The sequence below is a fragment of the Cydia pomonella genome, chromosome 2, assembly GCF_033807575.1.
Source record: "Cydia pomonella isolate Wapato2018A chromosome 2, ilCydPomo1, whole genome shotgun sequence".
NCBI lineage: Eukaryota > Metazoa > Arthropoda > Insecta > Lepidoptera > Tortricidae > Cydia > Cydia pomonella.
Genome location: NC_084704.1, coordinates 30572556 through 30598132, shown reverse-complemented (window position 1 = coordinate 30598132; position 25577 = coordinate 30572556). Strand labels below are relative to the sequence as shown.

General features: G+C 37.4%; 1 protein-coding gene and 1 non-coding gene across 2 annotated transcripts in view; one reads left to right on the top strand and one right to left on the bottom strand.

Moving 5' to 3' along the window:
* Positions 1-24951, bottom strand: part of LOC133515519 (uncharacterized) — an 83879-nt gene extending 58928 nt beyond the window's left edge. Inside the window, exons 1-3 of the mRNA XM_061848065.1 lie at positions 24942-24951; positions 19939-20147; positions 1131-1266 (exon numbers count right to left, since the gene is read on the bottom strand). Of these exons, the coding sequence (XP_061704049.1) occupies positions 1131-1266; positions 19939-20147; positions 24942-24951 (355 nt within the window). The remainder of the gene's footprint in view (positions 1-1130; positions 1267-19938; positions 20148-24941) is intronic.
* Trnay-aua (transfer RNA tyrosine (anticodon AUA)) lies at positions 4801-4873 on the top strand. Its single transcript has one exon. It is a non-coding gene; the product is annotated as a tRNA-Tyr (tRNA).
* Positions 24952-25577: the final 626 nt, after the last annotated feature.

The following is a 25577-nucleotide window of genomic DNA, read 5'->3' as shown; positions in this document are numbered from 1 at the left end:
ATATCAAAGAGCAAGAATGTTCAGTTAAAATGTATGTAGGTACTCACTCAATTGCCTATGTGCTTAGGTGAACCACTAACATTCGCCTGCTGAATACCTTTTTGGTAGAAATAATATAAATATGGGCTTCATGGTTGAAATAAAACATTAAATTGAATTAAATAAACCAAATATTGTAGCTCTTTAGTTGTACGCGCGTAAATAAATTGACTTTTCATATGTTAGAGATAAATATATGTTACTTTTGATGATGATAACAGTGCATGTGAATAAAAATTCCCAGCATGCTCCACCATGTCGTCAAGCTCACCATACTTATTAACCTATCGAATGAGCTAATGGTTTTACGGATACTGGAAAGCGATATGTAAATGTACTACATACCTATACGAGGCCTGGATGTTAGTGAGATGACGATATGAGTTGTGCTGGTGTCCGACTTTATTACCTACATATAACATGAGTATCACATGATTATCCACCTGGTTTCTTGAGCTTAATAGTCGCCTCCAAACCTCCCCTTATAGCGACCCCTTTCCTCACACAAAGTTTACCTTAAGTTCATATTAGCCTCACTGGATCACTGTTCACTCTGAGTACTGATAACGTTGGTCACAATATACTAGAGACACATCATTATTCTAATAACACCATAAGAACGTTCTTGACTTGATCTAAAAGCAAATATCACTGCCGCGTCGATCTGTTCGCACACAACCTCCTTTTTCCTACTGTCGTTCTCATCTACCCTCTCACCTTCCCTCAAAAAATCCCAATAACCTCGAAGCGGTTACTTAAGTTAAACGTGACTACTAGCGCCATCTACTCCATGACGTTGGCAAATATTAGCGGGTTCGCAATACGTTGGCGACAGGTATGTAGTGAGTGAGAAGTGCGTCTGTGTGCACGTTTCCCCCCGCAAAAAAATGGCAGAACGATTTGTACGGTGAGATATCGCTTGGGCTCTTCCCTTTCGATGTGTCGGAAGCCGGTGTTGCTCGAAGGTCCTGAATTGTTTCAAAAATCACTTTTTTCAGATAAATAATTAAAGTCATCTTATGGAGAATTCGTAAAATATAGAAAAGCACCATCGACAATTAGCTTCCACTAGGGACAGTGCTGAGACTCACGGAAAACAGTAAGTTGCTTCTCGCTGGACTCCTTGGTGAAGATGGGTGTGTCTATGGACACCTCGCAGGAGTAGCTGCCGCTGGCCGCGAAGTCCAGGTTCTGCAGGATGATGGAGTTCTCTGTGGCCAGTGCGATCTAGAATAAAAATAAATCATCTTGAATTAGTAGTTAAGTAGTTATTCGCTAAGGTTAACAGTGGAATAGGAAATCTAACTGGCTTGGCGCCATCCTTCCTGGGAAGGAGTAGGTAAATTGATAAAGTATCCAACTTTGCCATAATAGGGGCATTCTAGTCCAGTAAAAATGTCGAGTAGGTAATAGGTAAAGGTTTTTAGATAAAGCTCATGAAACAGGTATTGGAACATAATATCATTTTATTACACAACAGATTTACGTAAGTAGTTTATAAAGGCAGGGGCCATATACGTAACGTCACCGCCAAAAGACATGATTTGGGCGGGTGCAAAAATGGCACACACTGTCATCTACTACGGTTACGGTCTCTGATGATACGACCGCCTACGACCAGAGAGGAGCGAAGCTGGCGTTGTCTGAATGTTCACTCCTTCACTCATTTTATTAAGGAGGCCGGCAGTGACATCGCCCGCGTCAGCGCTGTAGCAGTAACGCTGCAGCAGCAATTCGGCTGCAGTCGCCATTTATACGAAGTTTATACGTGGTTTATACGAAGGGTCTTGTAGCAAACTCGTTCGCGTCTTTCCTTTAGACATCGCAAATTTAAGGGAATCTAAAGCTAATTTTTATGCGGCATTTTTACAGCTAGGATACATTTCTTCAGTACTAAAGACTCAAATAAGAAAAACGGGATATCTATACACCAGAGTCGTTAACTTTTATTACATTGTCCACAGAAGTGACTTTTATCTACCAGACAAACCTACCTACCAGAAAACAAGTCGTGCAGCGAAAAACCGGAGTAAATACTTGAAACAGTTGTACCATCTTAGCAAACAAGTTTCCACGTCCGGCTGAGCCATTCCTTTGTGCTTCCTCCATTTTTATTACAAAACATTTACAGCTCAACATTAGTACGGTCGGCACAAGAAAAACCATCAAAAGTTTACAGTGCCGTAAACTTGACCACGAGTTCTACTTTCATGTTCGACATGATAAAGTCAGGGTTTATTGATAATATGGTTTATTTTTCAGTTCTCTGAGGAGTTTTTCCTTTCAAATATTTTTTGAGTTCACTAGTCAAACTAGGCATTCTTTTACTTTTGTTGTAGGTCACATACAATAAGACAATTTGTTGTGGTATTAAAAATACTGAATATAGCTGCGTCATTTTCGGTTACGAATGTTACGATCTATTCGACTGGAGTTAATCCCGTACGCTACATGCAGCGTCACTTCACGGGCGGTTTCACTATCACTATGTGCACGACTGTCACGCAACCTAGCGTCCGCAAATCTAGGGGAAAACGTCAATGCACTACATCTTATACAACTACTCTAAAACTAAAAACTACTGAACAGATTTTCATAAAACTTTCACCTCTCAATAGAGTGATTCTTGAGGAATGTTTAGGTATATTATATATTATATAACTAGTTAAGGTTTTGTGTAAATTGATTAAAATATAACGATGTTGTCGGAAAAAATCACGCTGGCTAGGAGCTTTAATCGAAAACGCTGCCTAATCCGTTTGAGCTATAACAACACAATGTATGGTGGGGGTTGTCTCTCTTTCATGGGTCTACAAAAAAGTCCGCGATGTTGAATGTCTATCATTTGCGGATAACTTACTATACCCGTTCTTAAGTTCTAGAAAAAGATCACAAAGTATGTGGCACATGGATACAGTATTCATAAATATCAAATTAAATACGTTAGTTATGTTAACAGGATATTTCAGGAGTAAGTAAATTAAAATTTCATTTCGAGCCATATAACTTGTATGAAATGTTAAAGACGCTATCCGCATTTAGTTCTATTTTTTACCACCGTATGCACTGGGATCGCTTTACTTACCCCCACAATGCACTTCGCACGGTCCCAATACTGTCGTTTCGGCGGTACGAAACGACAGTTGGTCTATACGAGCTTACATGCGCATACGCGGACGCTCGTGTAAAACGCAAGCTGAAACCGCCCTATATCGGAAAACAGCAACATTTCGTTAGTATGCAGAGTTTCGCGTCAAACGGATATTAAAGCCTATTAAGATAAACTGCCCGAACGAGTTACCTACCTAATTGCCTCCTAATTGAAATATAATGAAGATTCGATTGAAATCATATTGTGATTCACATTCTTGAAGTCATGCTCCTTTCCGTTTACAAAATATTTGCTACCATATTAAAAAATATACACTTAATCGTGAGTAGTTACATAATTAGATTTAATATGGTAGCAAATATTAGTACAACATGTAGGTCTTATAACGACAAATATCTGTATTGAATAGTTGAAATATTAATATTTACCTATGCAAAGCTGCTTAATAATAACTAAGTAAAGGCAGCGGAATGTTGTGGAATTACTTCGGAATTACATTTTGCAACATTATTTTCCCGTTAGCGGGGCGCAGATGCAAATGAGTCGACTCATTTCCATTCACGCCACCAAGCTGCGTAGTGACCAGACTGTGTGACCAACTAAATAATTTGTAATATCAGTCATAAATTAGACGGAATGGTATTTTTTTTTTCTTTGAGTCCACAAAATAAGAAAATAACCAAGAAACATTTGGAGTTCTCGACGAATACGGAACCCTACATTGTAGGTAGGTACATCGTATTAACTATGCATGACAAGGTAATGATTTAAGCATACTAAAGTTAGTGTCATTTACGATGACGCGCAGATTTGTCAAATTTAACCTTTAAGAACATGATAATAGGAGTCAAGGCGCGCGTCTTGGTGAATGACACGATCTATACCCCAGAGTCCCGGACTCATAGTCAGTCATATTGTAATGAAATGGTGGACGCAGCTTATGCTGAGCCCGTTCCATTTGTCACGCATGCTAATTGTTAATAATTATCATTTACGTTCTTACGGTAGATGTCGCTAGGGTCCCCTAGACCCATATGGTGCAAAAATTCCCTTCGGCCGCGTACGCAACCAGAGCTTCGTAACCAGATGCGATCGAAAACTATTTCTGCCTTGTACGAAACCGGTTGCGATCAAAAACTAATTCCGTCTTACTAGTTATCAGTTACGATCGAACACTTTTCTTTGTTGTACGAAACCTTTCGACCGTTGATAAAGTCAGCTAAGATTATATTTATACACCTTGTTATAGAGTATAAGTACTGTACACGTTATATATCTAGTCAACAATCAGAACACAAAAATTGAACCAGTTGATAATATTCAAATACTTTGTTGGCAAATACAATGTAACCTTGTTCCTTAAAAGACACTGGCTTAAGAGACATGGAGCACTGACATTCAGGATAAGACATTATCATGAGTATCATTACAAAATAGTTGAAAAAAAAAACCTATAGCTAGATGGCCCAGACATTGGTTTCGTATAAGAACGAGAAGTGTTCGATCGTAACTGGTTACGAGTAAGACGAAATTAGTTTTTGATCGCAACCGGTTTCGTACAAGGCAGAAATAGTTTTCGATCGCATCTGGTTACGAAGCTCTGGTTGCGTACGCGGCCGAAGGGCAAAAATTTGCTACCTATGTATGAGGTCTTGGTGGCCCAGATGGCAGAGCGCTGGAGTATAGATCCAGAGATCGTGAGTTCAAATCCCACCCAAGACAATAATTTTCCACTTTTAAATTTATTCTAAGCTTAATAGCATAGTTCGCAGACGTTTCTGCTTGTTAAAAATTAATTATCATTCTGTATATATATATTATTGTAACCCGCACCATAATTATTGCGTGGCAATAAATAGTTTCTTATAATCTTTATCCTTATTCAAACGCTGGTGTAAATTTTAATAAAGGGAACACAGTAGAGATAACGCATAAAGCAGATTATACATATACCGAGTAAGGAACACATTATGTTAGCGCCCGCGTTAATGGAATATACGCTGAAGGCAATAAGAAAACAAACGAGTAGGTTATTCTGATTACATTTTAAAATGCTATATGACAATGTTCTTGTCCTCAGCATAATTTTCTAAAGTAGGCAAGTCACGATAGGAGTAGTATAGAGAGCTATTGATACATTGCGAGTAAAAAAGAAGGACGACCTAACCGATGAACTTCGATATTTTTTGTAAAATAGCGTCTTTTCTAGATTTTCAGATCTCATATCAAAAGTAATACTCATATGCTTCAGACTCAATTATTTAAATATCATCTTACATTTCGCACGACATTCGCATGACACGAATATTATACAACGTGAGCTAGTTCGCTATAGCAACGCGGCTGCATGTAGGTAGGTAATTCTAGGTCGTTCCTGGATTGCATGTGCCACGTGCGTTACTGCGGAGGGCGTAAGGCCAAATTAATAGTGGCAAATCAAGGCCATACATACATATGGTCAAGTGCAATGTCTGAATGGCCTTGATTTGCCGCTCGCCGCACCGCGCGCCGTTTGCGTCCAGTCCACGGTCTAACAGGTCGAACCAGCTTCCGAACACTAAGTAATACTTAAAACTCAGCTCTTTAGATTAGCCGAGAACAATGCCGGGACAACACTAACAAGATGATGATGATGAATTGGTGATGTAGAGTATTGTTATACAGCCGCAATAATATTATGAGTGTACTACTTGTTTTAGTGCACTATGGCAACGTGGCTGCATTTAATTCTAGGCCATTCCTCGCTTGCATGTGCCGTGCGCGTTACTGCCGAGGGCGTAGCAGATCGACCCGGCTTCCGAACAGTGAAATTTAATGCTCAGCTCTTTTCCAATAACACTCTTTAGATTACCTATCTTTTAAATTTTCTTTGATGTGCCAACTGGCTTGTATTGTCGCCAGAGTATGTATGAGTAGAAACGAAGTGTAAGAGTTACATGATACGGATGATGACAGCACCCGCCATAATGTAAAAACTGCCTATTGAGTATTGATCGAATCTAAAATGTACTATATGGGGCGACGGTGAAAAAGATGGATGGTACTGGGCACCTATTATAAATACCTCAAATAATGTGACACGGTTAAGCAAAGCATCTATCTAAAAACTACAAAAATTAAGTCATATTGGTAAAACTAGTGGCTCGAAACGAAACTTCCAAAGCTGAATCGACAATAAAATGTCTAAAAATACTTCTAGAATCTGCTCTCATCACAAGAATTGGTTGAGAAATGCGTTGTAGAGGAGAACATCCGGGCATAACAAAGAATTTTCGCTTAAGCTGAAATGGAGATCTTTGGCCTCGCTCAGTCAAAAACCATACTAGGAATATTATAATTATTAATTTTGTATTAGCAATATTATCATTATCTGATACTTATAGATCTTGTTTATACAATAATAAATAGTGGGTACCAAACTTTTATACTAGAATTATTAGACTACTTTTTGGACTGTAATATGATATTGGCCTGTTACGTGCGCTACACACGCGACTCGAATTTTGAGTCAATCACTGAACTCATTTTAGCAAATCAAAACGGGGTCTTATCACGTAATCCTGGGGAGTTATATTCAGAAATATTAAACGTTGTATCAATTCAATGAATGCATGTAACTCAAGCGTGATGCAGATCAAATATGATACGTATCTGATATAATCTATCGCTTTTTGCAGGGCTAAGATGGTCGGCTCTTTTGCCACCATGCCTGTCACGTTCTAACAAGTATTTAAGTGCGAAGGTGACCGGCATAGTGACAAGTGATAAAAATTGAACCATGCTGCCCTGCAGAATAAACGTTTCTATTGGCACTTATGATATGACCATGCAAATCTGAGAGCCTACCGCGAAAAACGAAAATCAAAATTTGCAAACTATCTCCTAATCACTAATTACTAGGGTGTAATTACAGCTTATTGTTATTTTTTAATTATCACTAGGTAATAGTTGTCCTAATTCAACAGTATTGTATAAGACCAACATTTTTCAAGGCTCAGGTTTTACGCAGTGTGGTGCCAGGGCGGGCGGGAAATTAGCTCGCCCACACCATTACCGCCCTGAGCCGCCTTTTAGGTGTGTTCATTATTACGTACACTCCAATACAATATTATGTTCGTCTTGAAAGTATTTTTACCTTCCCTGCTCTGTAATTTAGGAACGACACAGTATATGAGTTTAACACGAGGATTGTGTGTTGACCGATTGCCATCCCTAGCATACAAAACGTACAAATTGATAAACATCAAGTCCGAAAAACTCGCGCAGCTAGAAGATATTGATGTCAACCATTCTTTCTTGGAGGCCATGGGGACAACACCGTCCTCGAAACGTCGGAGTTAAGTTTAAAACTTAATTATACGCGATCAAGTCTCGTTTTAGGAAAAAATAGTAAAAATCGTGAAAGTTTATATCAGTTTGTAACACAGAAAATCAAATTCGAACGTACACTGACATCAAAATGATATCTTAATAATGTGTTTTATTTATCGAGTATTTTGCTCGTACTAGTCCTTACATGTACCTATTGGCGCAAGCGAGACGCAGGATAACTAAATGATATCATTTTGACGTCAGTGTACGTTTGATTTTGATTTGCCTGTAAATATGCGATGCATATGTCATAGCAATAGCCGCGCACCACCTCCCTTCGAATGGGAACACCCCGCGGCAGCAGATTGCCTTTGGATTGACCCAATCCCTGTCAGGACGGTCAATGGATGCATATGTCAAGGGTAAGGTACCTCGTCTAGATCCCGATCAACATTCATAGGCGCTGGGTACCGAAATTATAAATACAATAGAGCTCAGTTTCGTTTAGAACGTGTTGTTTGTTTTTTATTTGCTTCGAAATCACTACATACGCCGCCGCTTCTGTCTGTATGTTCGCGATAAACTCAAAAACTACTGAATGGATATTCACGTGGAAACCTATCAGAAGGTAGAGTTAAGGTTTACCCATGCAAAGCAGGGGCGGATCGCTAGTTATAAATATGTACAATATCACGTTTAATTTAATTTAATTTCCTGCAACATGTTCATACATTTATTTAATGTGCTTTCCTGTTTGAAACGTGCTTTTGGCGTGGTCCTTTCAGAATCTTCTCAAGCGGGTTTTACTGTAGTTAGATGAATATTTCATTTCAGGACATAACCCTATTCTATCTCTCGGTCCCCTACTGTTTTTTAGAAGTCAACTTTCACAATATGCACAGCACGTCCGACCACGTAAACATACGGCTGGATTCCATAATATACCGATAGACCCTGCGATCATAACAGTATGGAATTATTGCCTACGTTAGGATATGAGGAGTTTAATGTTCAACAAAAACCAAGGTTTAAAACAACGTGAATTCCGCGCGACTAAGGTTCTTAGTACGAAGGCTTAAGGTCCTATTAAAACCTCAGTGATTCGTTGTCTACCTGAATATACACAAAGCAAAATGATGTTGAATGAGGCGGCGTTACAGCAGCTTTTTACGGTGTCGTTTACAAAATTACTAAGGAAAACATCCTTGACTATAAGAATGGTGGGGGCACGGAAGACTGACCCATACTGGCTACATGGAGCCAAACGACGACCGATGAAATTTCGCTTTATTTTGCTTTAAGAAAAATTACTGCATGGTGGCATACATTAAATACCCAAAATTAGCTAACAATAAAAACAAATATGTATCCTGGATAACATTTACAAGTATAACAATGAGAGTCTTAGAATTATAACACCTATCTGATGTACAGTACAATGTATAGGTACGTGCACCTTATTAACAAACAACCTATCTACATAATAAGCAAATATCCGAGAACAACTGTTCAGTTTCTTCACATTAAATATTTAACATAATATATTAGCGCAGCCGAATTTGTTCACGTACTTTATTGATTATCATGAATCAACAGAGCTTAACGTAAAAAAAGGGCGGTCTGAAGATAAAAGAGGACATTACCGTAAACAGAAACAAACTGTTCCGTCCGATTCCGGAACATGGACGCCGCTCACTGACCGGAATAATTAATTCCGGACTTTAAAAATATCCTTTTAAGTTCACGATTCTTTGCGGGCGCTAGGGTATATAATAAACGTTAGGTAATACCAACAGTCGACTTATAAATTAAATTCTGTGCCATTTTAAACCTTAAGGGCGGCTTCAGTTCAGACTAGCATTTTAGACAAGTGTGCGCATAAGCGCGTAAAAACCAAATGTAGGGAAACGTAACGCGCGTGTTAAGCTCCTAGCGCCGAAGCCACCGTATACGCGCAGAAAAATACGCTAGTCTGAAACCGCTAAAGCAATTTGCGATTTTAAAGAATATGATATTGATTTCATATTAATTTCAGTGTAACAATATTGAAAGCATGCAAGGAATAAGTGTATTCTTGAAGAATCATTACGTATCGATCTATATGTATTATGAATTTATTAATAAAGGGCGCGTAGACAAGATGCCAATCATCGTTCAGCTCCGTATCGTAGCGTAGTTATCTCTCTCTATATCACTCTTCCATATTAGTGCGACAGTGATAGTTACGTTTCGTTCGCAACGGAGCGTTAACGATTGGCTTGTTGGCTACGCGGGCAGTTCGCCGGACGATATCGGCCTGTCAGTTATTGGCGATTGTCAGTTATCGTCCGGCGAACTGGTAATCACTGGGCCCCTTAACAGTATTTATGTATATAAACATAAACTATTTCTTTTTTCCGTTGCAAACAATGTCTTTTCAAAAACTGGAGTGGGATTAACGTACCTAACGTCAGTTTAATTTACATAAAATAACAAATTAAGATTTATAAATACACGCTACAAATGCCTTAACTCAAGTTAAGCCACAATAAAATGCCAAGAAAAAGGGATGCAAAAATGTAGACGACGACGATATTAAGGATCGCAGCGCTTGTGCAAATCTTAAGAAATATTGTATGCATTTCTTACTTCTAAAACCACCACCTAAAAGACGGCTTAAAGAAACCTTTTCATGAAGTAGGTAGTTAGTTATGGAGTGGGCGTGCTGGATGCGATGTGTATTATTAATTATTATAAACATAGCGTAATTACTTAGATACTACAGTTTTCAACATAATTAAGTATTTCACATTTAAGCATCAAGGCGATATTTTAGCTACCGTGCGCCTTAGAATATTCAATGAAACCATATTCGCGGCGCCGTATTATATTCATACATCGATTATATTTTAGCTTTATATTAGCCTTGTATTCTGAGTGCGACAGTCGTTATCAATATCATCAAATATACATTGACTGAGTACCTAAGATGTGTAAAATCTAAGACAATTTTATGCTTCGAATTTGACAGGCAAACAAGATGGCGCTGTACAGCTCCATATATTTTGCAGTAACTCTGATTGTCAGAAGTTGATTTTTGACAATTCCGTGACCGCAAAACATGGCGCAGTAGCGCAGTACAGCGCTATCTGTTTTGGATGTTAAACTAAGGGCCACGTTTTATTTCTTTGGATTTATCTCTATTACAATCAATTCTCTTTGTTACCATGAAACAATTATCACGATAGCAAAATAGAGGCAAAATCTCCATATGTAATGTGATAGTGACAGCTGTCTGCTTATACAATCGCTATCGCTGTCAGGCTGTCACGTTGTCGTTAATGTTGCTCTAGTTAGGAGTGTTAAGACATTGCGTTATACTCATGAATTTGACATGATGAAGTACACACAGTTACAATCACCAAGATAAAAGATAAAGATAGTTTATTATTCAAGTAGGAATATTACAATGCGCTTATGAACGTCAAATAAAGCTACACCGGCTCTAACCATAATAAGCTCTAACTCTCTAAGATAATGGGTTTTGTAAAAAAAATCTCAATCAAATATTTAAAAGTCACATTAGGGGCTGCATTGCAAATTTTAAAGCTCCTAGCTTTCTATCATCAAAAGCACGTATTTATATTATTAAGAGGCCGTTATCGATTTTAGTGGCAAAAATGACAAATTTTACACCTTTTGTTAACTATTAGAAATAACAAGTACTGGTTCTATTACCATGTGTTGTTATCTTCCATTTTAATTAAAAAAAAAATTAAATAGACTAGTAATGTTTTTTCTTCTGATGGAAGTTTAGGTAAACGCGCGTAAAGCACTGATTTTGTCAATCTTATTTGTAATGTTCGTAAAGTTTGGACTGCTAAAAATACTTAGTACTTCAACTTTAATAAACTACATTTTTGTTATTATAAATTTCAAGCAGTGTAAATGGAAGTTAGACGAAATCAATTATCTCCAGAAATCACATCAATAAAAGTGACTATTCCTTATGGTGCTCCCACACAGGCTGTTACAAGTGTTATTTAACATTATAAAACATTTGTTATATAACATTGTATAACAAATGTTATACATTGTTATCGTGTTATGTAACATATAAAATGTTTTAGAACAAATTGCAACAACTTCACAAGTTGCAGGTGCTCCCACACTGGTGTTACATTGTGTTACTATAATGTTAGATGTTATATGGTTATAAAAGCTCCCAAATACCGTAAATACGTCAGTGCAAGAGGTTTCCGACTCGAGTAGACATGGACGAGGATTTGGTCATTGGGTTCGCTCTTTATTTTTTGTTTTTGAGAAAAAAGAAATAAGCGCTCTTGTTGGATGCGTCGCTCTCTAAAAGCGAGAGAAAAGTACAGCGTGACGGAATATCTGGTGGATTTGGGGATTGATGGCTGTTTAACCGATTTTTTGAGAGTAAGCAGTTCACAATTTGGGTTACTGCTCAATTTAGTTGGAAAGACAGTGCCGGATTAACCATTAAGCAAAATAAGCACTTGCTTAGGGCACCACGTGTAGGGGGGCACCAAAATCGTAGGAAAAAAAACGCGCAGGCTGCATCAGCATCGCAGTCGTAGTGTAGTACTTATGCTTTTTTATACGTGTGCAAGTACCCATCTAATAACTAAGGGTCGTAAGAGAGTGAGAACACGTAAGCACATCTACAACCTTACGCGGAGGCCATCAAAGTTCATGGCCAAAAAATTTTACCGTCGGGCTTGTGGCCAACCGATTTTCTCGACGTAGATTACCGATTTTGTAGCGTATTTTGCTCTCTTGCACACCAGATGTATCGGCCAGGCCGAGTGCTGCAGAGCCGCGATCCTGCGACCTAATTGTCAAAGTGTAATAATCGACCCTGCGAAGGCCGAAAAACAAAAGCATCTTATCAAGTTGCGCTTTCGAGTTAAGCCAAAGGCCGAGCAGTAGGAGGACCGTGATTACATAGGTTCGATTTCAAGCCACTCTTTTGCAGTTCGGCGTTAGGTCTTATGCGATGCCAGGCCTTCTACTTAATGCAAACTGCCTCACTTTTGCTTGGCCATGGATCCAAATCCATGCTGTCCTCTTTCGCAGCTGGGCTGCCTTGCTGACACCTCGCCATTGGTTGTATTAAGTATACGATAACGCGCCGCGATCGGACGCTCCGGACGTCCAGCTATTCATACCTCGCCATTGGTCAAATTCAAGCTTTGTTTTCTTCCAGCTCGACCTTTGGCCTCATCCGTAAGCGCCGATCGAACGCTCCGCGCATTCAGCCTTAGACGTTGCCTCTAAAAACACTGATGGCCTAAATGGCCAATTAAATTAGGTAGATCCTAAAATAGCGTTTTGAGGAATTAATTTCCAGCAAGCTGGAAATTGTTTTAATACATTTATTTGGTCCTAAATGCGTGTAATCCGAGTTTGCTCTATCCCAGGAGGTGTGCAAACATTTTGGGATCCTTAGGAGATAATTTTTTCCTTTGGATTGCCAAACCACTCGATGTAGAAGGAACCCACTATCAATTACAATAGCACTTGGTGGATCAGACACTGTTAAGAAAGCGTTTTCGGATCATTAACATGATTTTATCAAAAATAAAAAATATCGACCTTTTTTTACAATTTACTACGAAGGTACTTACCTTAAATCAATCAATCAATATATTTTATTGCAAGAACATAGTTAAATTACATTTCGGATCCTCAGATATCAATTTTAATAATACTCGTAATTAGAACAGGTTTTCCGTCGGCCGTACCGTTTTCGATTTAGGTACAAGCAAAAAAACTGAAAATAAGGAAACATTTATGCACACCTCCTGGAATGGAGCAAACTTGGATTACACGTATTTTTAAGTCGAAAAAATCCAATTGTATTGGCCTAATTGTGACACACAACACACATTACATTGTGACATTATTATTAAAAAAACGGGACTTAATCGCGTTTGATTAAGTTCTAAAATTACCTCCAACGTCAAAATAATGATGTCGACTTTACACAGTCTTCTCCGAGACCATGGGGACAGCGCCGTCCTTGAAACGTCTGGTCAGAGGTTATTTTTTAACCGTACCCTATTAAGTCCCGTTTTCGTAAACAATAATTTGCTATTTAAGACATTTGTTGCCATTGGTACTGGTTCTGACAAGAACCAATGGCCAATGGCTAAGCCTCTACTGAAGCAATACACGGTCTTCGAATTTGCTTACACTTGACCTTACCTACTCTTGGAACAATACTGCTGCAATACTGTCAATTTCTGTGATAAAATGATGTGACGCATTGAAAATTCTATTCTCAGCAGTAATGCGGCAATAAACGTCACTCAATTTACCAATAAAATTCAATATAATCTTGATGAGGGGGCACCATGGTCTAGAAATGCTTAGGGCACCAAAATGTCTTAATCCGGCACTGTGGAAAGAAAATTGCAAAACAGGACACCAATTGCAGAAAACCCATAAATATTACGGAAAGACTAGCAGTCACCCTGAGATTTTTAGCAACAGGAAGTAGCTATGTGAGTCTTGGAGATGTATTCAAATTATCGTTAGAATCAGATCAAACACATACATAATTATAATTAAAGATGATGGGAAATTAATAAGAAACGAATTCGCCGAATATTTCATACATGAGGGACTATTGAATTGGATATCTGATTACTATTATTACAAGACGGTAAAATGAAACTCACCTGCTGAAATCCACCCTCTAAACTTAAAGATGGTTTATCTCGGTCCTATAGAAACATGAGCTTTTTAAATGCAAACCATTTAGTGTGTCCATCGGCTCCTGCGCTTGATTTAGGTTTCTTGTACTCTCTTTGAAATTGGCCTATGTGTGACCTAATTTTTTTTCGACTAACTGTTTTTCCACATTAAACTCATTGGCGATTTCCATCCAAGCATCGTGTTTTTTATTTCGATTTTTGTAATCTTCTGACAATGTATTCCACCGGACGTCCCTTCGTCAAAACATCGTCGTTACTCAAATTAAGAGTTGTCATTTTGCTCATAATTAAACACCGAAATTCACTACAGTTTCACATGCGAATGACAACTTTAAGTAAATGCGTTCCGTAATCACATCTACCCCCGCGTTCTTCGTATTGCACTCTCCCGATAAAATGTTGCATAACATTGTAACATTCATAACATTTGTTATAAAGTTATATAACATTGTTATAAAACATTTTTTTTTGTTTTAGGTGTTATATAACATTTTTATATCAATGTGGGAGCGTTTATAACATCTAACAAGTTGTAACAAAAGTTATAAAGTGTTTAACAATGTTATCGTGTTTTATAACGTTATTTAACACTTGTAACAGTCTGTGTGGGAGCACCATTACGTCAACGTAATTTTGATACTTAAACAATGTACAACATTTGCTGAAACTGTTCTTATACATCATTTTGTATAATTTACCACCATAATTTATGATGAATTTTTAAAAACTGTCCCTTCTCGGCACATATTACCGGGGACGCACGCTTGCGACCTCATTATTAAAAGGCAAGATGAGAAGCCGTGCTAATAGAAACCAATACATGTTATTTAGATATTTTGTAACAAAAGGTGTACCATTTCAACGACTAAATCTATCAATTTTACATTTTTGCTCTAAAATCGTTACCGGGCTCTTAACGTATGATATGTCTCGTTATATAGGTATATATACATATTATTTTAACTTGTTTGTCTATGAAATTATTCCGCCTTATTTCTGTTATCGTAGACATCCATCAGATGTAGATACCTTTGTGGCTTTTGTAGGTTTATTTTTTTCGTAATCTGTTTGATCTTGCTGCTGGAGTTTTTAAATACTGCTTCTAATAATTATTGTGGTATTGAATAAAATCATCTGAAGCTGGTTCGTCTAGAAATTAAGTTTGTCATATTGTATAAGTAGTTGAATGTGCGTCAGAAGTCTATATTTATTTTGCATATTATAGAAAAATGCGTACGTTTAAAATCCTTAATTTCTTTGCTTAAAATAGGTGACAAAAAAACTATAAAGCTGAAGTAATAATATAATGACCTCATTCAAAATACAAGTTTTGAGGGCCGAGTCCCAGAGGACCCGTGAATGAAGTGGGCCAACTTAATAACTATAAAATTTAATTCTAATTGAGCGAGACAACGAAAGGATGATATCAATGATGTTAACGGTATGTCACCGAAATAAAATAAAGAGTTATGATTTTTATATTTTTTGTTCATATGTACCTTTGTTAGTACCTAACTGGCAAAGCATTTTTGCCTGAATATGATTAAATTTGTTGTTGTTCTAAGTTGTGCAGAAAATGATACGTTTCTGCAATAGAGCATTTTACAATGCCAGTACGTTTTTTTCTTTTATATAAAAATAAACAATTAAAATTAGATGTTAAATGAATTTATTGTACAGTTTCCATTTTGATATTCAACATTCCAATCATTCCCCATTTCATAAATTGCGATACTTTTACCGAAATTGTTAAGTTTTTGAAAGTATAAAAGTATAAAGTTAGTCATCTTTTTTTTTAAATACACATGTATTTTACTTTCCTCGGGTAAAAGGCTCAGTCTCGGACTATTGTGTGTGTGTGTGTTAATGCTCTTCAACCCTTGGTTAACAATCTACTATATTTTAATCAATTTGTTTATGTAATTAGTAACAAAACTATAAATAGTGGGTTAGCAGTGTAGTAAGTATCGTACGTAGTATGCACTATGAGATGTCATGAAAGCTTACTAAAGGAAAGTACCTAAAAATTAAAGTATCTTTATAAAAAAAGGAGTTACAGGTATGTACACATAAAAATACTCTTACCTACATTTTCATAAATGTACAAACAGACGAACGTTTAGCATGCCTTGAATAAAAATATGACGCGAGTTCTTCAGCGTGCTTGGCATGCTAATACAGTCCCGTGCTCTAAATAATAGTATAAATATAATGAGTAGATTGACTTACAGGCAAATTCAAACGCATACTTACATCAGAATGATATCTAAATGACATCATTTAGTTGTCGGATGATATCATTTAGATATGACTCTGATGTCATTGTACGTTCGAATATAATTAACCTTTGATTAGTATGTTTCATACCACTATCATCTAACGTCGCTTTATAAACTACTGAAGGTGACACCTTTTAAGTTGAAAACTTGAAGTAGGTATATTCATCAAATGTTGAAGAGCTCCGCTGAAGAGTGTTTTAAATCAAATAGCAGCTACTTTTCGCTGAAGGAAAACATCGCGAAGAACTCTGTACGTATGTACAGATGGCTAGATGAGAGTATGTACCTCGGAGAAGAAATTTTAAAGATGTATATGAGAAGTACTCTACCCGCATTGGGCCACCGTGGAGACTAGCAGCTCAATCCTTCTCGAGCGTGACAGACCCAGTAATGGGAGAAATGCAATGAATAGGTAAACGCATAATATGTGGGTTCATTTAGACAATCTATGCAAGGTGTGCTAAACACTGCTTTGATTTCATTACTGTGTTTCCACTGCAACTCTATGCAGCTCTAAGCGCAAAATGTATTCACTTTATTTGCCAAACTCAATAAAATGGTCGTTTGAAAGCTGCTAAAAGCCAGACTGATGTGATGTACTTTAGCCGCGGCAGTAACGTTTCTTATGGTTTCGTCTAAATAATCCGGGAATATAGGGATTATGATCAATATGGAGAGTACCGGTATAAAAAATGTCTGTGTAACACCAGAGAGATGCATATATAGTAAGTTACGCAGATGTTAAGGAATATGTCAGTGTCAAACTCGTGGTAAGGCTACTGATGGAGATGGTCAGAGTAACACATACTTCACAAGTCTCACTGTTGTGTAAATAGTAATAATAGCTATTTGTTTTACAAGGGGACAAAGTTTTTATTTAACCGCTCGTGCTAATATTGATACCCGAGCAAGCGAAAGTTTGCAAAATTGAACCACGAGCGTAGCGAGTGGTTCGAGAAGTGGAATCTTGAGCGTTGCGAGGGTTTCAAAGCACGAGGGTTAAACAAACTTTGCCTCCGAGTGAAACACAAAAATTTTCACCACACCAACGTTAGGAAAATACTAACTATGAAATACCAAAAAAATCAAACCAAATCAAATCCAAATGAACGTAATAAAAAAAAAATATCATTCAAAATCATCATTTAAAAGCCAGCTAATATAAGGAAACAACTCAAAATTTGCATTTGATTACTTTGCCCCACATGTGGCTAAAATGCAACTTTCTCATTAGTTTTTGGACAATCAAGAGAGCCTTTAGTAATTGGTGTGATGAAAAACATTTGTGTGTGTTACTGTTATGCAAACGTTTCTTTCAGTGTATATACAGCATTACAGGTAGCTACACCACCGTAGTGTAAAACTAAAAAGCTACACTTTATTGACATTTAAAAAATGCACCGATCTAGCTATCTGACATTGACTGACTCACAAAGCCAACGTAATCAATATGTTTCACCCACATTTTACTAGGTGTCGAGCAATACGCGGGAAGTATTTTTCAATACGTATGTATGCTTCATCCATATGAAATGAAGCCGAAGCCCGCCGCCCCGAATTTGTTTTGTAAATGTTCCACTACCGTTTTATTTTATGGGGTTCGGAAGAATCTATTTCCGTGTCTAATAAATATGAGCGTTAACGTTCAATCTGAACCGTTACGGATAGGGTTTGAGTGAACCCGAACCCCAGGGGACGGGCGTAAGTAATGAGGTCTAATTTATCGTTTTGGTTAATTGTTTTGTACTGATACAGGTTGCCCCTGTCTGTGATGTCTTGTATTGAGATGCATTTGTGTCTAAATAATTTTAATGATATTTTAACTTTTTTTGTGACGTCCGCCATCTACTGTCATATGTCCATACTAGGATGAAAACAGCGCATGATACGTCTTTAATATAATCTTTAAGCTAGCTCGTGTAGCAGCAGCGTTCAGTTGATATGACGATGATTTAAACATCGCATTTGTAATTTCCCAAGTCACTTCCGAGCAAAAGGGTGAAACAAAACAAGTTGGAACATCAATCGAAGTAATCAAGCGAGTAATGATTAATTTGGGTTAGCCGTTGATTTATTGTCTTGCCCTTAATTGCGGTAAAACACGAAATTATCAGCATGAAACTTAGATGTTGTGGAACGATTTATGTGTGCCGAGCACAGATCCCTGTTAATAATTAGACGGAGCATACATATAGTATATTTAATTCGGGCTCATTATTAATGTGAACATCTCTTCTTCATCGGACAGGAATAAGGTTGTAACTCTGGAAGGTCTTCTTAAAGGTAGTCTTCAAACCTACTTTTTTGTGCTAAACGGCTCTAGGTGGTGTTACCTGTTATCTACTTATTCATATTAAGAAACTTGTATTTAACGTACTACGCCACGAGTGCAGTCAACGTCAAAATTAGCGGGTCAAATTACGCGTCAAATGTATCTGCTATTCTCTAACAGCTTAGCAAAAACAGCGATATGTCTCTGTCTCTATATATGAAACAATTAGGCTGTAGCAAATACTTTTGAACGGGAACTATAGGATTTATTAGAATTTAGGAAAAAAAATCCAAGGTACCACATAAGTACTTTTGACCCATTGTGTCATCCGCTACTACATTGTTGATTGTACATGTACAATTAGATGCATTTCACATCATTTTAAACTAGAACGGGTAAACTTTACCCACATAACAACTGGAAAATGGTGCAGCTCGAGTTATACTTAAGTGTTTTTTTTCAGTCGATCAATCTTAGTATACTACAACCTATATATGATCGAAGCTCTGACCCTCTGATTTTGAAAGTTTGTGCGTTCATGTTCAAGTGTGGTAAATGCCTTTATGATTGGGATCTAGCCTGAGGTAATCTGTGGAGGCGCAGTTATACGAATAAAGGAAAGGTAATGTGTATGTAGCCTGAACCTTTGGCCTCTCTACTTTAAATCTTTTATTTTTGTTTTTATTACACCATAAATTCAGAACTACAACCTGTGGCATTTTTACTTTTAATAGTATTGTCATATACATTACTACACCTTGGTGCTGCAATACCTTATTAAGGGGCTGTGACGCAGCGTATGCGCAGCGGACATGCACATACGGTAGGAACAGCCTTACAACAGGTGAAGCGACGCAACGCACACGCAGCGTAGCACAGCGCTAGGTCAAATATTATACTTACGTTGAGGAACCTGCGTTGTGAAGTTCCTGTTGGCGTAGGGTAGATTTCGGTAACGAAGGTACTGGAATGGTCGAACTGGAAGGTGAAGCGGCACAGCGGAGCATACTTGAGGACGGCGCCGGGTGTAGTGAATTTCCGGTATGGCGGCTTCCGGTCCCGGACGTACAGAAGATCTTGGTCCCATATGAACAAGGCCTTGTCGAGAAGGTGCGGCGGCACGTCGTGCACATAGCGAAGACGCAATACACACGCAGTGTAAACAAAGGTGTACAGCGTCATGTCATATATTATACTTACGTTGAGGACGGCGCCGGGCGTAGTAAAGTTCCGGTATGGCGGTTTCCGGTCCCGGATGTACTGGAAGATCTTGGTCCCGTGCCGCAGGAACACCACTTTGTCGAGCAGGTGCGGTGGCACGTCGTGCACGCAGCGTAACCGCACCGAGCCGCCGCGGGCCGCCCAACGCTCCATTTGGAGCTCCACGCGGACCTCGGTGTGGCCTCGAGCTGGAACAAGGAATAAGTGCTTTATTTAAACACTACTAATACATCTAATTCTGCTATAGTTGGGAACTGGTAGCGGGATGCCTCTACGTGGTATAGTTTGTATTGTCATATAATGGCTTGTGAGCATATACAAATTAACATTTAATATGTTAATGAACATGAAAAAATCTTGAGGTCCATCCACCATCCTGACGATTTCCAATTTGTTGCCTATCGTACAATAAATCAATTTGATACCTGAGAGAGAGCGCTTTGGGTGTGAATAATCAAGTAAAAACGTTAGTGACTACGAGTTTAAAATTTTAGTACTATATGTAACCACTTGAGGCACTGTACACTTTCTCCATACATTTTCCGTAACGTTCTCGCTATTGAGTAACATTTTCTGATCACATGGTAGCCACACTGGTCGCTCTAAATTCGTTTGTGTAATTTTGTGTCATTCTTAAGCTTGAAGTCGTTAAGAGCACAAAAATAAGTTTGATCTTATTTCTTTAATTTTGATTTTGGGATTTGTTTAAGGCTAAGAACGCATGCATGAATTTCTTGCGGTTTCAGTCTCGCAAATGCGTACGCTTATGAAGTATGTTGTACGTTACACATTTAGCGGTTCTGAAACCGCAAGAAATTAATCGCAGTGCGTTCTAAGCCTAAGAAAATTTAATTAATATTACAGTTTCCATTATTATTTAATTTAATTTAAGTTAGTTGTGATGTTATTTTTATTTCAATATTTTTTATGCCGTGAAGCTTTTTCTGGAGGATAAGGACCTACTACTATCTGGTAGTTTCAAAATTAGAATTAAAATGTGGTGTAGGGTAATGTCCTACACATGGTCCACTACCTACTCAAAAAAGTTTTGTCATTTTTTCAATTTGACAAGCAGATTTTGAAACCCAGTCGTCAGGAGGTCATATGAAGATATTTAAAATGTAATAAGTACTAAAAATTGAACAATAAAGTGTAAGGGGGCACATTTGAGAACGCTTTAGTTATCTAAATTCAAGTAGATCTTCTCAAAATTAGCTTCTTTCGTTTTCTCATATATTTCTGCAGTTTGCGTTGAAAAGTATCTTCCACAGTCTAATTGTCCTAAATATAGAGAAATCTCTTTTTAAGACGTGGGTGCTGTCACGTCCAAGCTAAAATGATATTGGGCGGGACATGTTGCCAGGCAGAGGGATGTCAGGGATGGCAGGTGGACCAAAATGTTGACGGATTGGTGGCCGCTTTCAAATGAAAGAAGCGCTAGGCGTTCGTTAGCTTGTTGGGTGGATGACATTCGAAAAATCGCGGGACACTTCTGGATGAAACTAGCTCAGGATCGGGATAAGTGGCGTACACGAAGAGAGGCCTGAAGACTGGAAGCTAAAATGATGATGATGATCTCTTTTTAGGGTTCGTTTACCAAAAATATGTCTGTCTTGTCTCTCCGTCCGTATGTCACAGCCACTTTTTTCCGAAACTATAACAACTCTACTGTTGAAACTTGGTAAGTAGATGTATTCTGTAAACCGCATTAAGATTTTCACAAAAAAAATAGAAAAAAAAAATTAATTAATTTTGGGGGTTCCCCATATTTAGAACTGAAACTGAACAATTTTTTTTTCATCAAACCCATACGTATGGGGTATCTATGGGTAGGTCCTCACAAATGATATTGAGGCTTTTAATATATTTTTTTTCTAAACTGAGTAGTTTGCGCGAGAGACACTTCCAAACTGGTAAAATGTGTCCCCCCATGTAATTTCTAAAATAACAGAATGATAAAACTAAAAAAATATATGATGTACATTAACCATGCAAACTTCCACCGAAAATTGGTTTGAACGAGATCTATTAGTAAGTAGTTTTTTTTATACGTCATAAATGGTACGGAACCCTTCATGAGCGAGTCCGACTCGCAATTGACCGCTTTTTTTAAATTTATTAGAGAATGGTAGAAACTTTTGACGCCTAGTCTGATCCGTTACTTTCGTACTTGACTGTACATAGTGTTCGTTCGAAACAGGCGCCTTATTTAGTTTTACCAAAAATATTTTCCGATGCAATATTTGATCACGAGAATTGGAACGAAGCAATTTCTTGGATACGTGACAGAGTATCGCATCGTATAAAAGGACAAGACTCGCAATAGGCGGAGACTAGGGACGAATGAAAATGTTATTTATGACTCTGAATAATACTCAATACCTAAAATAATAAAACAATGCGAGTTTTAATTCGTTTGTGGTCAGCGTTCCGACTGTGTGAGACGTGTCTAGCGACCTTCAACAAGGAGGAGTTTTGGCCGAAGGGTGTCAAGTTTCAGCGGTTCCGAGGCCGGCTCCCTGACACTGCGGGGTTGCGTAGTGCATCGCAACCATAATGTGATTTGAACTTTTGAAGGGTTTAGTTTTAAAATATATTTTTGTAATATGTATGCTAGTTTTTAAGGTATTTATCTATGGGCCACTAGTTACCTGAAATAAAGATTTTCATTTAATTTCATAACTATATTAAGTATATGGTATAGATATGAAAACCCCACAAGCCAGCCACAAGCAACAATAACGATAACAACTATATATCTACGAGAGAATCTAGTTTTAGACGGGTTTTTTGTTATTCAGCAAGCAAGTCCTGTTTCTAGAATTCCAAACCTAAACAAATTGCGCCAAAAAACCAAGCAACCTGCATTCATTCCGTCCATCCCTGGTGAATACATGATTTGTCCAACAACGGGGCTTCAAAGTCAACAACTTAAATCTAATTTGCTCGATTCACAATACCAACTGGAGCACGGGGATTCTTTTATTTACGTCAATGTGCCTTTATTTTATTTGATTTTGAAGGATATGTTGTTGAAGTAGACCTGTATTTTTTATCGCGCTGATGTTATTTCTTGGGGATAATAAAATATAAAGTATTGCCAAGTTGAAACAAGGGTATGCACAAGGTATAAATCCAATGCGGGAAAGGGTTTAAAGGTTTTGCTTGGTATGGTTAAGGCAGAATTAGACATAATGCATTTTAACTTCCTATAGCATTAGCATTATTTCGCTAAAAAACCATCAATATCAAGAGATCTTTTACGTGGCAAAGCGCTTTAGCAAATGGGATAATCGTATCTAAACAAAACAAAGAACTTCCAAGTAAGTTTATGTATATAAACATGACGAATATTAACGACTTACGTCGCAGTACGTAATACTCACGAACGACGACAAACAATATACCTTCACATTCAGGCCTTCTACATCTTTATAGATCTGTAAAGATGTCCTTCACATTACACAAACAAAATAAGTACCACCCTTACCGATTACTCGATTAGGCTAGTTTCTTATCTATTGTCATACTACTCGTATAAACAGTAAGATTATTAACAACTAGATGACTGGGCTTCGACCCACCTAACAAAAATTGCAAAATACGTCTCTCGACCAGTCTCAAATTTATGATTTATTTAAATTAAGAGTAACGTTCAGATTCCCTAGAAGCGAGTCGAAGATAGTTCCAGTAGAGTAGTCTCCGACGCCTCAGTGGTGTCTTATTTTTTCGGATTGTTGATTTGTTATCATTACAGAAAACATATAGTGTACCTACTTAAGAGAAAATTCAAGCGTCAGGGCTCACTCAAAATTCGCACCATAGTTTGGGAAATGCTGCCCTAAGGGATTATTTCCGTAATAAATTTATTTAATATAAAATTTATCGTATGTCATTATTTTCGTAGGAATAAAACTATATTCATATCAAATTTAATCTACAGACAGAGTACTTATTACATTTATAATATTAATAGGATTAAGTCTTCTGCATAATAGTTTATATACTCGTCGACTGTAATGGTTGAATTAAGATTTCGTATACCATACTATAATTGCGACTCTCCAATTTATGGGCTCCCAACTCAACTATAAGATTCATTTTGATGCGCTGTAGTGAACTATAAGAAAAATACCAATGACGTGCCGCCGGGCTCTCAAAGAATAAACTAGTAACGGGCGCGGGGCGCAGGGCGAGGGGTCGCGCGTAGTCGCGGTCTTTATGAATTTTGTATTACATTTTTGTCTACTGAGATACTTATCAATGTTCATTAATTATTTAGGTTTTATAGTAAAAAAAGTATTATTTTAGATGACTCGTTGAAAAAGTATTCGTTTCCTAAACACGGTACTCGACTGAAAAGCTCTCTATTATATCACGATTGTATAAAATACTATTACTATTTCCATCATATCATAGGCACTTAAAAAACTACTGAAACAAATTCCTAATATAAGTATCCACATTAGGTCGTCTCGGGCTCATCGCCATCGCTTAGGCGGCTTATTTAATTATTTATCCCGCCGGGAGGCAACGTGCCCTAGTGCCATAATTTATCAAACGTTGTCCACGGTGAATAATAGCCCACCGGGCGATAATGCCGGCATTACACACTAGCTATTTAATTTGTAGGGATATTAGCCTGGGACAAAAGCTATGCTGTAAGCGAAGTATAGTTAAACTGATAGTGTTATGTTTTAGGCCAGTGTGTTAAGATTATCACAACGGAAAAAGTATTTGGAAATAAATGTGCTTTTCTCAAATATGTAATGAAATATTGATATCATGTTCTTCATATTAGGCTGGGAAGTATCACGTTTCGGGCGCGGCTAGACGAGAGGTATTTACTGACATTTCATACAAAATTTTAGGCTTAGACTAGAGACTATTCGGTCGGCAACTCCTTACTTCCCGGTTTCTGTAGTAAGTAATATACTATTGAAGTTTAGTAGTTTTAAGGAGTTATCTGCGTAAATAAATACCTTTGTACATGTTCACTGCAAGAAATATTGATATTTCAATAATGATATTATCGGCGTAATAGATAGTAATAGAATAATTACCGTAATTTAAATACTTTTATAATGATTGAATAAGACTGTGAGTTATGTTATACTTTGATATTTGTTATTTAAATAATATTAAATTATAAAAATTGCACAAGATTGACTCTAGACCAAGATAAGTTAGCAGCGATTTTGATAGCCCAGACTTTCTTGAGGAAGGTTTAGATATATAATTTGTTATGATTTCGGGAAATATAACGAAATTGTCGGCAAAAAAGCTATGCTGGCTAGGAGCTTTAATCGAAAACGCTGTCTAATCCGTTTGACCTATAACAACTCAATGTTTGGTAGAGTTGTCTCTCTTTCATGGGGCTACAAAAAGTCCACGATGTTGAATGTCTATCTTTTAAGGATATATACCTATTCCTAACTTGTAGAAAAAGATCACATAATATGTGGCATTTGCAAAGATAATTACACGGATAAATAATTATCAAATTAAATACGTTAGTTACATTAAGCATTTCATACAGATTACAATGGTCCCTTACATCATACAATTTAAATGAATATTACAGGAGTAATCGTAAATTAAAGTTTCATTTCGAGCCT